Source organism: Gavialis gangeticus, unplaced genomic scaffold (genome assembly GCF_001723915.1).
Source record: "Gavialis gangeticus isolate Ggan-Ray unplaced genomic scaffold, GavGan_comp1, whole genome shotgun sequence".
Classification (NCBI taxonomy): Eukaryota; Metazoa; Chordata; order Crocodylia; family Gavialidae; genus Gavialis; species Gavialis gangeticus.
In genome coordinates, this window is record NW_017729023.1 from 2,639,284 (window position 1) to 2,653,596 (window position 14,313).

General features: G+C 41.1%; 1 protein-coding gene across 1 annotated transcript in view; it reads right to left on the bottom strand.

Annotated features, from left to right (window-relative positions):
- The window catches only part of BMP2K (BMP2 inducible kinase), a 159,400-nt gene that overhangs the window by 59,934 nt on the left and 85,153 nt on the right, over nt 1–14,313 (bottom strand). The window contains exons 9-13 of the mRNA XM_019516737.1: nt 11,916–11,995; nt 9,754–9,914; nt 7,481–7,662; nt 5,224–5,316; nt 2,085–2,260 (exon numbers count right to left, since the gene is read on the bottom strand). Coding sequence (XP_019372282.1) covers nt 2,085–2,260; nt 5,224–5,316; nt 7,481–7,662; nt 9,754–9,914; nt 11,916–11,995 — 692 coding nt within the window. The remainder of the gene's footprint in view (nt 1–2,084; nt 2,261–5,223; nt 5,317–7,480; nt 7,663–9,753; nt 9,915–11,915; nt 11,996–14,313) is intronic.

Genomic DNA, 14,313 nt, shown 5'->3' on the forward strand with positions numbered 1-14,313 from the left:
GTGGGGGGGGGGGGGGGGGGAAGACAGGCATAACAAGAACAAATCAGAGGATTTTTGGTGAGGAATAAGCTGAAAGGAATGGATAACAATAGGGATTGGAGGCAAGGGTAAATAGGAAAGGATTGGATAGAACTTGGTGGCAAGAAACTACTTACTAAGCCAGAGCCCCTCAGACGTTGCTGCTGCAACAGAGACAGATCGCTCACAGAAGGCACACAAATGAGTTCATACACAGCCTCATATGTTGTTTCTACATCCCTCCCCCAGAGCACTGTGATTGGAAGGGAACTCAGAGAAAGATCAGTGTCACGGGCCAGCTACAGATGTCAATATCAGAGCATTCTCCCCCCACCCCTCTGGTCTCAGTTTGTTTCCTACATGTCTGTCTTCCAAATCTCTGAATCTTTTCTGAATCAATTCGGAGAATTTGATTCAATTCAGAGCTTTTAATGGGCTTCTCAATTCGATTTGGATTCAGAGATTCAGCTGCCAAATCAGGCCGAATCTCCTCTGAATCAAAATCCAGTCCAGATAGCCTTCAGGGCCCACCAATGCATTGTAATATTCATTTGCTGGAAAGCCCGAAACACTAAGAATTTCTTTAGGAGGTGCAGAGAATGGAAAGAGAATGAAGCTGGTTCTAGAACAGTTCTTGAAAGGACCAAACTTCTGACCTGCTGATTGGTAACAGAAATGAAAGGGTAACCTCAGATAGGGAAAGATGCATCCTGATTGCTTCTTAAAAGTTTGGTAGGTCTAATAAGCCAGGTAGGTAACAAGGTTGAAAGAGCTGGCTTGTTTCTTTAAATGAAGAAGGATTTACACCAATGACCTTTGTGGCACACAAGTCTAAGGACAGTGAAAGATCCTGTACTTTTAAGCTAAGAATGACACTTCAAATGGTAAATAATAGTTATTTGGACCTCATGTGGAATACCAGACATCTGCAAAAAATGCATACGCTTCATGCTTTCAGTGTAACTGCTGTAACAATGTTTTCTGTTGCTTGTAGCAAGGCCCTGGAAAATGATGTTCAAGGATTGTATTAATTCTCCTCAGAGCTACTGTGGTACTTTATACAGAACCTATGCCAGTCTACATAGCTGTTTCTTCCAAGGATATCAACACATTTCAGCTCCTTCCCCACTGGCATAGATTTAGAGCTTTATCACTTTGGACACTTTTGAGCAGCTGTGACTATACCCAAATTAATTTCATTCATGCAACATGGTGTAAATTAACAAATTTCTGGCAAGATATGAAGTCTGAAGACCAACAGTAGATAACTTAAGTTGCCCAACTGAAACTTAATCAGTGGAGACATGTAGGGGGTGCACCCCCTGTCCAGCCACACTTGCCGCTTAGGGCACCCCCGGGCAGCAAGATCAGCTGCAAGGGGCAGCGAGACTGGCCACGGGGGGACCCCCCCGGTCAGCAGGACTGGTCACAGGGGGAGCATGTGCTCCCCTAAGGCGGCACCAGTCTCCCATGAACTTAATACTAAACAACTAATCATAACCTTCACATTTTTTGAACTAATGTCACTATAATGAGAAATATACCAGGAGAAACAAAAGTAGTCAAGTTTGTGTTACAGATTGCATATTTCAGGTCTCAAACATCAACTGATTGTGGGGTGCAAATGTAACATCTGATAAACCCATGCATGACATCTACAAAGCAGCATCTGAAAAATTTCAAATCTAGTCTGGAAAAAAGTAATGGCAGAGTGGAAAACAGTATCAGGTTCTTTTTTATGAACTCACTACACAAACAACTCAGTCCCAACCTTCCAAGGCAGATGTCATCAGCAATCAGCTGCTAAAAAGACAGTTCTTCCAAAAACTATCAGGAACAGGAAATATATTCTTTCAGTGGGGGATCCTAAACTAATTCATTACAACTAGAGAATTTGTATCTGCTACAGAGATACGATCAAGTTGTGTGGAGACTGTGGCATATTTTAAACAAGTTTACAAATGGTAAAGGAAACAGTCTTTGAGAAAGAAACTAAAAACATGAACAGTGGCTATCACAACAGGACTTTGACATGATTAGGACTCCTGTACTGACAAGATACTTGCCTACTGGTAGTGTAAGGGGAATCCATCGCTGCTCCAACACAGGTTGGAAGAGATGTTGAGTAGGAGATTAAGGCTGGTGAAAATTCTTGAGGAGAGGTAAGATATTCAGGGGACTGTGACTGCTGTTGCTGTGCAAGGATCTGCTGCTGTAAGAGAGCTTGCTGGTACTGCTGCACCTGAGGAAGATCATTATGAAGTTACTATTATGGTCACTAGCAAACCACTTTGATTTAATTTAAAAAGGTTAACATTTTGACCTGTTTTACCATAAATTTTACATAAAAGTTCAATAAAAACATCCAAGTCACGTGTGTGTGCCATGTATGCACGCACATGCACATTCCTGCTGAAACTGCAGGAAGCCACTATTAGAGTACTGGTTTTATTAACAGAATTAATAAATCAGTCACTGAAATGTATGAGTTGTAAGAGAAGACTATAAATATAATGCTTCCATTGTTACTATTAACCTGTGGAAAGCTGACACTCATTTCATTGAGGACATCACAGCAGCATAAAGCAGCCATTACAATGCTATGACATGAATGCTAATATACATGAATGTATAAACAACACTGGAAGCAGGGAGGAGCCAGAATCCCAAACTCGCTCCCTTCCAAGCGACTGCCAAACAGTAACAGGTAAAATATTTACAACACGTGTTACTTGTTCTCCTTCTGGCCTTACAAATCTTTTATTACCCAGGGGGCTCACTTCTACAGAAAAGACAGGATGCTCTCAGCCCTGTTCTGCTCACAGTCTGGTTGTTAGGGCACTCTCCTCAGAAGTGGAAGATGATGCTTTAAACCCCCACTGGCTATCCAGGTCCTTCCACTTCCTAAGCAACCACACTAACCTCTAGGCCAGGGGTGCTCAACCTCTGGCCCGTGAGCCAAATGTGGTCTACGGAAACACTGCACCTAGCCCATTGGACTCCCCATGGGTTGGGAAATTTGGCAGTGGGGAGCAATGGCCACCTTCCCCCACTGCCAAATTTCCCTACCCTCTGTCTGCCAGCACAGCCAGATCCAGGCCAGGCCAGGCCCCCTGCTCCACGCCACTGGACTGGGGATGGGGCTGGGCCACGATCCCTCCACTGCCTTCCCCCTCCTCCCCACAACTGCATGGAACTCAGCCATGCACTCTTCTCCCCATATAGCTGTTATTGGGGCTTCTCCCCTCCATGGTGCTTCGCCATGCCCCTTCCACCCCCTACCCCTAACTCCCCTACAGGACTGGATCAGGCCAGGCTGCCCCCAGCCCTGTGTGTGGCTGGATGGGGCCCCATCATGCTCACCCCAGGCACCAGGTCAGGGCCACTGCCCATCTGGCCCACCAAGAAAAAGGTTGAGCACCATTGCTCTTGGCCACCATGAAAAAAAAAAAAAAAAAAACTATGAAGGCCCTCTTCTTTCTCCTACCAGTACATCTGAACATCTGGCTCTGAGGCAGCTAGTTCCTACCATGATGAAGACATCTAATGCTGTACACAGGGCATGGGAGAGATGTGTGCACCTGCAAGGCAGGGCAGTATCAGCCACTGGAAACATACTAGGCTGTCTATTAAGAGAATGAGAGCGCAATATGCCTTCCTAGGAAAAATAGATTGCTCTCCTGAGTCCAAAACCCTTATTTGGGGATGACTTTAGATGCTAATTAGGCAAGGTAGAATCTGGGCCAGAATACTTTCTTATTAATGAGCAAACAAAAAGTAAAACAAGAAAATATATTGCTGCACAATGCAGTGATTCTCAACCAAGGTGCCAGGGCACCCTGGGATCCCGCCAGATCTTTGAAAGGTGCCAGTGGGGTGCAAAGAGATAATCAGGCAAGCTAGGTAGCTACTCCACGTTCAGACCTGTCACAGTCTGGACCATCCCCCTCCACCTCTACTGCCCAGCCCCTGTGTAAGGAGATAAGCATTATGCCTGCTCGCAGACATTAAAAACAACAAAAATGGCACTTTACTTTAAAACTCAGTGGATCCCCATGCCAAGCCACGCACATGCCAAGAACTTAGTTAGACCCAGCTCACCCAAAGTCTGTAAAGATTAAATCAGCTTTAGCTAAAAGCACCAAAAATCCTCGCTAAAGTGCCTGATCTATACAGATGCTGCGGAACCAGGCTGAAGTGTAGCGCTGCTTCTTCCAGTAAAGCACAGGTTTTTGTTGGGGTTTTTTTTTTTTTTTAAACATCTGCAAGCAGCCTATAACATATAACATTTGTTTTTTAAAACCGAATGCCACTCAATTTGCAAAGTTAAGGAGGCATGCCTCAAATCCAAAAAGGTTTTGAATTCCTGGCATAATGGCATGCTGAAAGCAATCAGTTTAACACTATTAAGAAAGTAAAAGTTCTAAAAATTATTTTAACTCCACCACAACTGTTAACATTTTTACCTGTAAAGGTAAAACTAATGAAAGCATTAAGGTATACTTTAATATTTATACACAAAACCAAAATCAAGTATTTTAAAATAGTGGCTACTGTATTGACTTTATTTTCTATTCCTTTAACACCAAAGAGAGGAACACAGACACAAAAACAGACAACTGGTTTATATAAATGTATATACAAATACAGCAGCCACAGAAGTATTGCTCAGTTGTTTAAACCACTGCGGTAACAACCAATTCAACAAGTTTGAAATAACTGTTATGTACTCAACACTCCAAGACTCAAGCCACTCAGGAACCTAGTTTTATGAAACCATTTTTGAACACATTGGATTAAAAAAAGTAAAAATTCAAACAGAAATACTGGGGGGAAAAGGCAGTGAGAAATGTATCCACTTTTTACATGATGAAATTAACACACTCAGATGTTCTAGTGACAATAAATATCGGTGAAGCTAGTAAATAACCGAAAATACTTTAGAGCAGTCTGCTTTGTTTGTATTAAAAAATAAATAACATATTTTCTTTGAGTTGAATTATGAAAACCAGCTAACAGATAAAGAATCATATTATGTTGTTAATACTGAAAACTGAAGCATATAGAACATCACATTAAAATGTTCCTCTTCCCAATATTTAAGGTGTCTAGTGCAGGCCGTATACTCACTCAACAGGAATACTAATTAGCCCTTATAATGAACTATCTAAAATCAGGGTAATCTTGCATCCAGATATGACATACCATGGCAGGATAATGGGACTGGGAAGGCTGCTGCTGGTACATAGATTGCATCAAGAGCTGCTGCTGGACCATCTGCTGGTGCATTGCTTGATACTATATTTGGAAAGAAAAAGAGATCTCTGAAAAAGTAACCAAAAAAACTTTCTATGGCCACATTCAAATGAACAGTGTCTTTGGCGCTAGGTACCACACATGCAGCTGTTCCCCACACTGCAAGGTAGCAATGTAGGGTTTTTTTGTTTACCCCTGGATATCCAGGGGTCAAGAAAACCTGTGCAAAAAAAGTGGAGCAGTGCAAACCAGGGCAGCACACTCAGCTCAAAACTGAAGCCACACTTTGGCCTGCTCCAAGCAGCAGGATTGACACTGCTGCAGCCCCAGGAGGCCCTCGGGTAAGGCTGCTGGGGCCAGCCCAGTGTTGGGGCCAGCCACCCCTACCCCATCTGAGGTAACCTGCCACGCAACAGAGGGCACATGGCACAGGCGTTCCCTGGAGACAACTAGCAGTGGCACAAGGTGTCCTGCTGCTAGTTGTCCCTGGGGAACCAAACATCTGCACATGTGTAGATGTGACCTATGAGTCAAATATTCCTATTCAGTTTCAAATAAATGCATGTGCATGTACACATCAGCAGCATTTTCAGTGAAAAAGTTACAATTAAAGAAAAATAAAGTCACTACTAAAATCAACACATTAAAATAGGCATGTCAAACTCATACAGCCTTACAGGCCAGAGAAGGGCTGCTGGGCTTGTCTGCAGGCCACCACATGCAGCACAGGCTCTGTGCCAGCCCCATGCCACACACAGTTCATGCAGTCAGTCCAACCCCATGTGCCACATTCAGAATGCAGTGGTCCTGCTCCACATGGTACACTGGGCCAGCAAGGGGTGCACACTGCATAGGGCACCTGCTGGACTGACCCTACTTGCTGGTATCAGGGCCAGTCCAAATCAGGCTGTGCCAGCACAAGAACATAGGGCAGATGGAGAGGCAGGATACATGCCCCATGCTGGCCCTCTCTGCTGCATGCAGCTTGCATGACACTGAGTTCAGCCTGCACACCAAACTGGCTGCAGGGTTGGTCTGAGACCCATGAACAAAATCATAGGGCTCCATGGGCTAGATTCAGCCTCTGGCCATGTTTGACACCCCTGCACTAAGCAGATCACTCTGGTACAAGATTTAAAATGTTGGCAAGTATTTAGACTATTTTAAAGTAAACATTTAAATGAGAATTCAATTGAGTACTTCACAAAGCAGAAAAAAATATTATGGGTCCAGAAGATCCGTTAAACCTGCCTACTGTTAAATTTCTTTTTAAATTATGTCATGTTTTTATTTACAGCACCATTTTAAGCACACCACAGAAGCATAAAATAATGATAGTGTGAGAGTGATGTTGTAGCCACAGAAGTCCAGAAATTATGAGAGAGGAAAGGATTTCTGAGGGTAATATCTTTGGTTGGACCAACTATGTATTCAGGTCCTGACAAAGAACATCCAGCATCAGAAAGCTTATCTAATGTTAACCTAACTACATAGTTGGTCCAGTAAAAAAGTATCCCCATAAAATAATGTAATTCTCTTTAGCAATTCAGGGACTCATACTTGACAGACTAAGTCTGCATATATTGGATAAGAACACACAGAGTCAACAGAAAAGCTGAAACCTTAGAATTCAAGAGGGGAGTTCACTTTGACTGGCCATGGCCCAAAAAGTATCAGAATGTTTTTAACAGAATGCTAACAACAGGAAATGGTGCACACCAACTATAAGGGAACACAGCTCATGCTCTTAAAGACACTGTCCTCTATAATCAGAAAACTTAAAAAAGAGTCTCACTAATAAGGAGGTAAGACCAAAAAGAGTGAGAATCACGCAGATATGGTATCTTAAAAGAACCAGCTATTCCTGACAACCATTGCCAACAAGAATTAAATTCAGAAGTCAGGCAGAATAAAAGTTAAAGTACCAACACAAAAAAGCATCTATTTAGCATATTAAAAATGTAACTTGCCAATAAGGTAAACATTATAGTTCTTATGCACAGGAATGCCACATATGCAACAGATAAAGGGCATGGGAGGGGAAGACAGACCTTTGCTTTCTGCCTGGAAAAAGTGACAGCCTTCACGTCAGCAGAAAAAAATATTTTTTATAACTAAAATATAGATTTTAAATTTAAAGTGGCCTTGCTTCATGCATTTAACTATTTTTAAAACTGGATTTTTCTTCAGTAAGATCAGCACATACCTGCTGCATGTAAGCATCTTGAAGTAGTTGCTGCTGTTGCTGCTGGTGCTGTAAATGGTGCAGTTGTTGTAATCTCCAATCCCCCTGCTGCAATTGCTGCAATACTCTATTTTGTTGAGAAGGGTGCTGATTGGTCCCTTGGGACAACAAGACATCTTGTCCGTTTCCAGGTTGCATGGTTCCTAATATTTTTTTAATATTACATTAACTCATTCATTTATGAAATCCAGTAGCATAAAACATGCTGGTAACAGCTGCATTTTTACTTTAGCACTCTTATTGTAAACTACTACTAGTACTACAAACTTTTTTTCAACAGTTTGAGAAGGTTTAAATTTATGAGAATCCTTTCTGAACATCTCTCATAGGATTCTCAATTTTGAATCTGACTCCAGCTTAGCCATATGTAAAACTCTCCTGGCTCCTAAGACCATACTTTCTAAGCCACCTAGGAGACTAGGTCAAGGGCTATGCTTTACTGAACATGCTCCAATTGTCCTCACAAGTCCCAGAAGAGTCCAATAAAATTACCACCTAATACTTAAATATACTATTTATTTTATTCTGTTCTTACCATTCTGACCGTAATGTAATATAAACTGTTATGCATTATGTAATGTGTCTGTCCACACCAACGTGTATTTGGACATGTGGATTATCTTCTACACCTGGGCTAGGGACAGACATTCAAAAAGCCTGAGCCTGAATTGATTCAAGCTTTGCAGGTTAGACTAACCTGGCTAGGCTGAACCAGTTTGTAATCAAACAGACATTCTGTCTGGACTGAGGAAATTCAGGCAAATGCCTGCAGTGGCTCAGGCTAGAAGTCAAGGGGCGCTAAAGCAGCCCTCCCTTCCACAAAACTGAGCTGGAGGGGGGAGGGGAGGGGAGGAGGAGCGCCACCAGGCCCTAGCAGGAGTTCTGTTTAGGAAGGTCTACCTGCACCATCCCAGGCTTTTCTCTGCTCGCTGCTCATGGGGTGAAAGTGTTGCCAGACCCCATGCCCCTGCTAGCACTCTGAGGCAAGAGGTGGGGTGTGAAGTGCATGCATCTGTTGATGATAGGGAGCTTTTCAATCTCCCTCCCTGCTTCTTTATACTGTCTGCAGCAAACTGACAGGCAAGCAAGATAACAGGGAGCCAATAACATTATCACCCCATCAACAAAACAACATCCTCACTCCATTAGTTCAAACTCTTCTTAAACAGCTTACCAGTTGACCTATTGATTAGCTCCAAAAGGCCTTAAGTGGTCACTGTTCTGTCTGCCTGCCCCAGTGAAACTAGAGACAGTACATGCAGACATCTCTCGGCATTAGCTAGCATACTACATGTCTAGGGTCTATGTGGCTGGGGTCTGTGATGTGGGAGATGGGGGGGTAGGAAGAGGGGGATTCCTGCTTCAGCAGGAAGCAGCGAGGGCAGGGGAATAGAGCAGGGGGAAGCCAGCCAGACCCTGCTGTACCTGCAGTCTGACAGCTCCAGCCAGGCAGCAAAAGGGAGGTTCCAGCTCTGCTGCAGAGCTGAGAGCTCCGCCCAGCCCAGAGAGCATGCCAGGATGCTGGAGGAATCTGGTTTATCTTAAAATCAGCAAGGGGTCTGAGACAGAGATTACATAAACCAGTTTGAGCCAAATCACTTAAGTCTGATACTACACTCAACAAGGTTTATCTCAAACTGGTTTCAGCCATTTTCATCTGTTCTGTTACAGGTTTAAACCAGTTTCTGATCACTTAAACCAGTTTGTATGTAATGTCTGTCCTTAGCCCTACCGGAGAATTAAGCAGAAAGTACCCATGCTTAAAAGGTAAACACTGGAGCCTCCCACAATACAGGTGCAATACAGCTGTTCTTTAGTTTAAGGAAATATAAATTTGCACATCTAAAAATGTTTGTTATTCATAGACTTTATAGCCTACTGACACAAACATTTGCAATGCATTACAAATACACTGAACTAAGTGCTCAAAGACCACCAAGTTCTTTTTGCGCAGCCTTTATTAGGTAATTACTTGCTGAACGGTAGCCTTGAGAAAAATATGCATTTGATTATAATTTCAAATTGCTTCTTATCCAACAACTTCTAGAAGGCACAAAGCAGCACTGTGCAGCACATGATTTAACTCTGCACATGCGAGCTCAGAACCAAAAAACAGTGAAGTCATGTTAATACAGTGCTCTCCAAGCTAATTAGCATTCAAAAAAGAAGCAAGCAAGAAATAAAGACAAGCTTCTCACTATTTTCCTGCAGTTTATTTAACTTGGGTCACTAACCTTTTTGCATACGGTTACCAAGTTCACCAGGAGCTGGTACCTTCACTGGTGTTGCCGAACTCTGGATCGCCAGCACGCTAGAAGTGGCAGTGCTTGAATTAGCCTTTGGTCTTTGTCGTGGTGCAATTGAGGTTTCTGTTGGTCCAACGGCATCTGTTATTCTACAGAGAAAAATGTTCATAGGAGACAATTCATTAATTATGACTGACTTTCAAATAGGAGCAAATTTAGTCGAGATTAACTTAAATGGTTTACTTATCCCTTACAACCAACATACATTTATAAGTATAACTCTGTAAAACAGTTTCAGTGAACTGTATTGCAACTGTACCATGGCCAACACAGAGCTTTACAGAAACTGATAACTGCAATAAGGAAAAAAAATGTTAGAAGAATTACAGAATCTTCTCTTCCCCTTTCATGGTGGTCAGTAATCTGTAGAATTTTGAGGCTTTCTGGCCTTCAAAAATAATTGGAGAGGGGGGTCTTTTTTGTTTGTTTTAAACACTTGTAGCAGTACAGTATTCTGAAATTATGAGGAAAAAAGTCTCAAAAGCACCAAGGTGACTTTGCAGCCACAGTCCTATTTTCAGAAATTACCTAGATGCGTATCACTCAAGTTTAACTGCAAGTTGTGAGTTTGCCCCTTTGATCTTTTAGCAAAAAAAAATTAAATTACAAAGCCACCCAAGAGACATTTTATAAGCAAGTAGCCTCAAAAGTTAACACCCAGTTATGAAATGCAAAAGTCTAGAACTCTTTGTTCAGAAATTATACCTTTTATTAGACCAACTAGAAAATTGCAAAAAACTTTTTCTGCAAGCTTTCAGGCTCAAATGCCCTTCATCAGGCGCTGGGAAAATTAGAGATGATAAAAAGTCCCCATAGGTAGGTAATAAATTTCATTTTTGCACAGAGGGAGCTAAAGATAGAAAATCTGTCACTCTGGGTCCATGAGAATGTCTCTGTAAGTTGTCCTGAGTTGCTCTTTGTCATGTAAATTAGGTACGATTCTTTCCCTGGAGTGTCAGATGGCAAGCATGGAGGTTTAAAAAAAAAATCTTTCCTGTTGTACTGCAATGAAGTTTAAAATCCAAAATCCGCTGGAATTCAGCATCCTCCATGTTTCAGGGATGTATCTGGTAACCATGGTGGTCCAAGTACTCAGAATAAATCACAGAGATACTCTCCTGGACCGAAAGGGACAGATTTTCCATCTCCAGCTCCCTCTGTGCAAAAATGAAGTTTATTTCCTACCTATGGGGACTTTTTACCATCATTAATTTTCTCAGAACCTGATGAAGGGCATTTGAGCCTGAAAGCTTGCAGAAAAAGATAATTCATACTTCAACCTATTCATAGGTGAACTTCACAGAAAACAATTGTATCGTGACGTCTCTGCTTTTTCAAGTTTCTGAATAGATTCTTCTTCCAAAAGTTTTCTATTGTGCTTTCTTACATCAAACAAACAACATGAAAAAAAAAAATCAGGGTTTCTCTAATTCTCTCCCAGAATAACATACCAGTCATCCATTGTATTCACAAAGTGAAACACAGGCAATGGAGAATGCAAGTCTTTATACAGACTAGTTGAAACCCTGAATTTGAAAAAAAAAAAAAATCTGTTGACAATCTCTCATAGATTAAAAGCCTCAGACCATTACAGTGTACTGGACCTCCACCAAAATAAATAAGGTAAGATAGAATACCTGACAATTTGAAAAGGTTAAGACCTGAAAACAGTTTTAACCATTTAAATTTTGAAATAGTATAAAGCAGCAAAAACAAAAGTGATAATGCCTTTTGTCCGCTTGGCAGCCACCTTGAACACCGTCTCAGGGAGGTCAGCTGAAATTTAATCAGACTAAATGTTTCAAAAAATGGTTAAAAAATTTAATGTTTTCCTGTTTCCTTCCATTATAGACTTCTTGGTCCAATCATTGTATACATACATGTTTCAGCAAGAAGAAATAACTGCAAGTAAAATACAAGCATATTGATATCCAAAGATGGACATTCCCAAATACTAAAGAAAACTTCAGCAGATGCTTAAAAAAAAATATCAGTGTAAGTTATTGTATACTAATCAAACAAGGTAAGAGAGATGCAGATACACAAAACAGATTTATTAGGATTTCAAAGCTCTACATCACTTTACTCACCTGGCTTTTATTTGGCTTTTCCTAGCAGCTGCCTCACTAGCTGTCATGGGTTCAGGAAGAGTTGAAGGGACAGAAGAATTCTTGGGAAAAATAAATTTGAATAAAATTAAAAAATAAAATCCTGAAAGAAAAAAATCATTACAAATTGAAGACACATATTTGGACTTCTTTGGGGTTCTTAATTTACAGTTTCAATAACAGCTCAGATACAATGCTGTAGATGAAAATATATCATTAAGTTTAAAACACTTAACATGTTTATCAAAACTGAAATTTTAAAAGTCTAGTTGAGTTTATTTTTGCATCTTCTCTTTTGATCAATAAAAATCCACTAGGTAATTTAGCTTTTGCTGTGCACTGTAACAAGGCAAATGCTGAAATATTTGGGTTTGAAGCAGTTCAGGGGAATATCTGTTTTAAAAATACCTCCTTTTAATTAATTTAAATTTAAGGACACATTTACTTAGGTTTCATAAAAATCTAACGACTTCTGAATGAAGTTTGAGGCTTTTCCTTTACAATACGCAACACTTATTTGAAGATTTATGAACTAGTTTAATCTAACAGTTAATTACAACTGCATTATACTGCCCAAAGTGCTTTGGCTATTTTGAAAAAAAAAAATGAAATTATGAGTATCTGCTATGTGCATTATGTTTCAAATCAACATCGTAAGATTTATTTTGAGTCTTGAAAAAAAATACTGTGTTCATTTTTAAAATTAGCTTTCAACTGCTAAACCAAAGAATCACCAATGGAGATAAGGTTCTGGATTTTTATTTTTAATAAAGAAAGAATATACATCTTAACAATACTTGACTAATTTCAGGGCTCTTGGGCAAATCTTCAGCCCTAAACACAAAACTTCAGGCTTTTTGCCCATGTAGTAATTGTTGGAGCCAAGCCCATCAATACTACCCAGTTGGCAGCATGTCTACATGAGACATTAACTGAGTAGACTAATTAGCTCTGCGGTAAACATTGCACATCTTGTATTTACAAGTACCACCATGCTGCAGAGTTTTTTTACTCCAGAGGCACATGTAGATGCTCCCAATAATACTTAAGAAAATATGAGTACTATTCAGACAGACCACAAAGGAAGCAGCTCTTGGATGCACAACAATCCGGTTTAATTTAATGCAAGTGAATCAAACATCCTGCAGGTTTGGTGTTTGGGAGTAGCTCTGGAACCTAAGGAATTAACACTACTTATCTCTCACTACCCCTGACACTACCCCCTCAAATCAGGGGATTTTAGTCATCCTAGCAACCAGAATCAGCAGTAAAGTTAAAAGAGGGAGGGGGGGCTATGCTGAAACAACTTCAATAGCCCAGGAAGAAATTAACACTGCCACTTAAAGGTTGTCTGGCTCACAAAGGCCTACAGTCTAGATCTGACACGTGGGGCCCAACAGTGACACTCACAATTTAATGCACAGGATGGATCGTATGTATATTATTGAGATAGCCACAGATTGTGGTTAACCTTGGTTATATCAGGATGCGTTTTGTACTTGAACCAGATTCAAATATTTTATTGCATCAAAAAAATAAGTGCATCTCCACTTCCTTTCAAAAGTAAGTACTTATGTTCACCCCTTTTTGGCCCTAATTTTGAGAAGTCTGTATTCCATTAAGCTTCCCACATATGTAAAACTCACAGACACATTGATTAAAGTATGGGACAGGGGGAGGTAGCTGTACGTTTCTTCAGCTTCCACTGATGGAAATGTTTTCGATTAAGAACACCACATATTTTGTTTGTTATGAAGCTCCATGAAATTACAGGGTTTCAAAACAGCTGCCATCTGCAGTTGTTCCCAATGACACTTAGGACAGAATCTTCCCTTTGCAGCCAAGATAGATTCCACTGACAACTCCTCACAGCATTGCCTTCTACTTCCTCACAGCACAGAGGGCACACTATTTTCCCTGAGGACAACCTCAGGGGAAGTTGGAGCTAAATTTAAACCTAAGAAATCTAAAACATGATATAGTATGATCCACGTAACTCAATTCTACTCTCTAGTGATGCCAAACACAATACTTCCTTTCAATTGACATCTTAGTGTTTGAAGCCCTTATTAGATATTTAGAGACACGTTCATACGACTTTTTTTTTTTTTTTACCCCCGCCCCCCCCATGATTACAACAGGATGTAATTAAGAGATGCTGACAACCTAATTATTTCCTTATAATACGACTAGCCAATTGCCAGTCAAGAAAAATGGGAGGGGGGGGGGGGAGCCGGCAGGGACAGAGTGCTGCCACCCACCAACCCACGCCACTGTCACCTCCCTGGAGTGGGGGAAGGGGCGGGGGGAGGGAAGGAGCATGCCTTGCCATCCTCTCCATCAGCACCCCACACCGCTGCTGCCTCCAGCACCGCTGGCC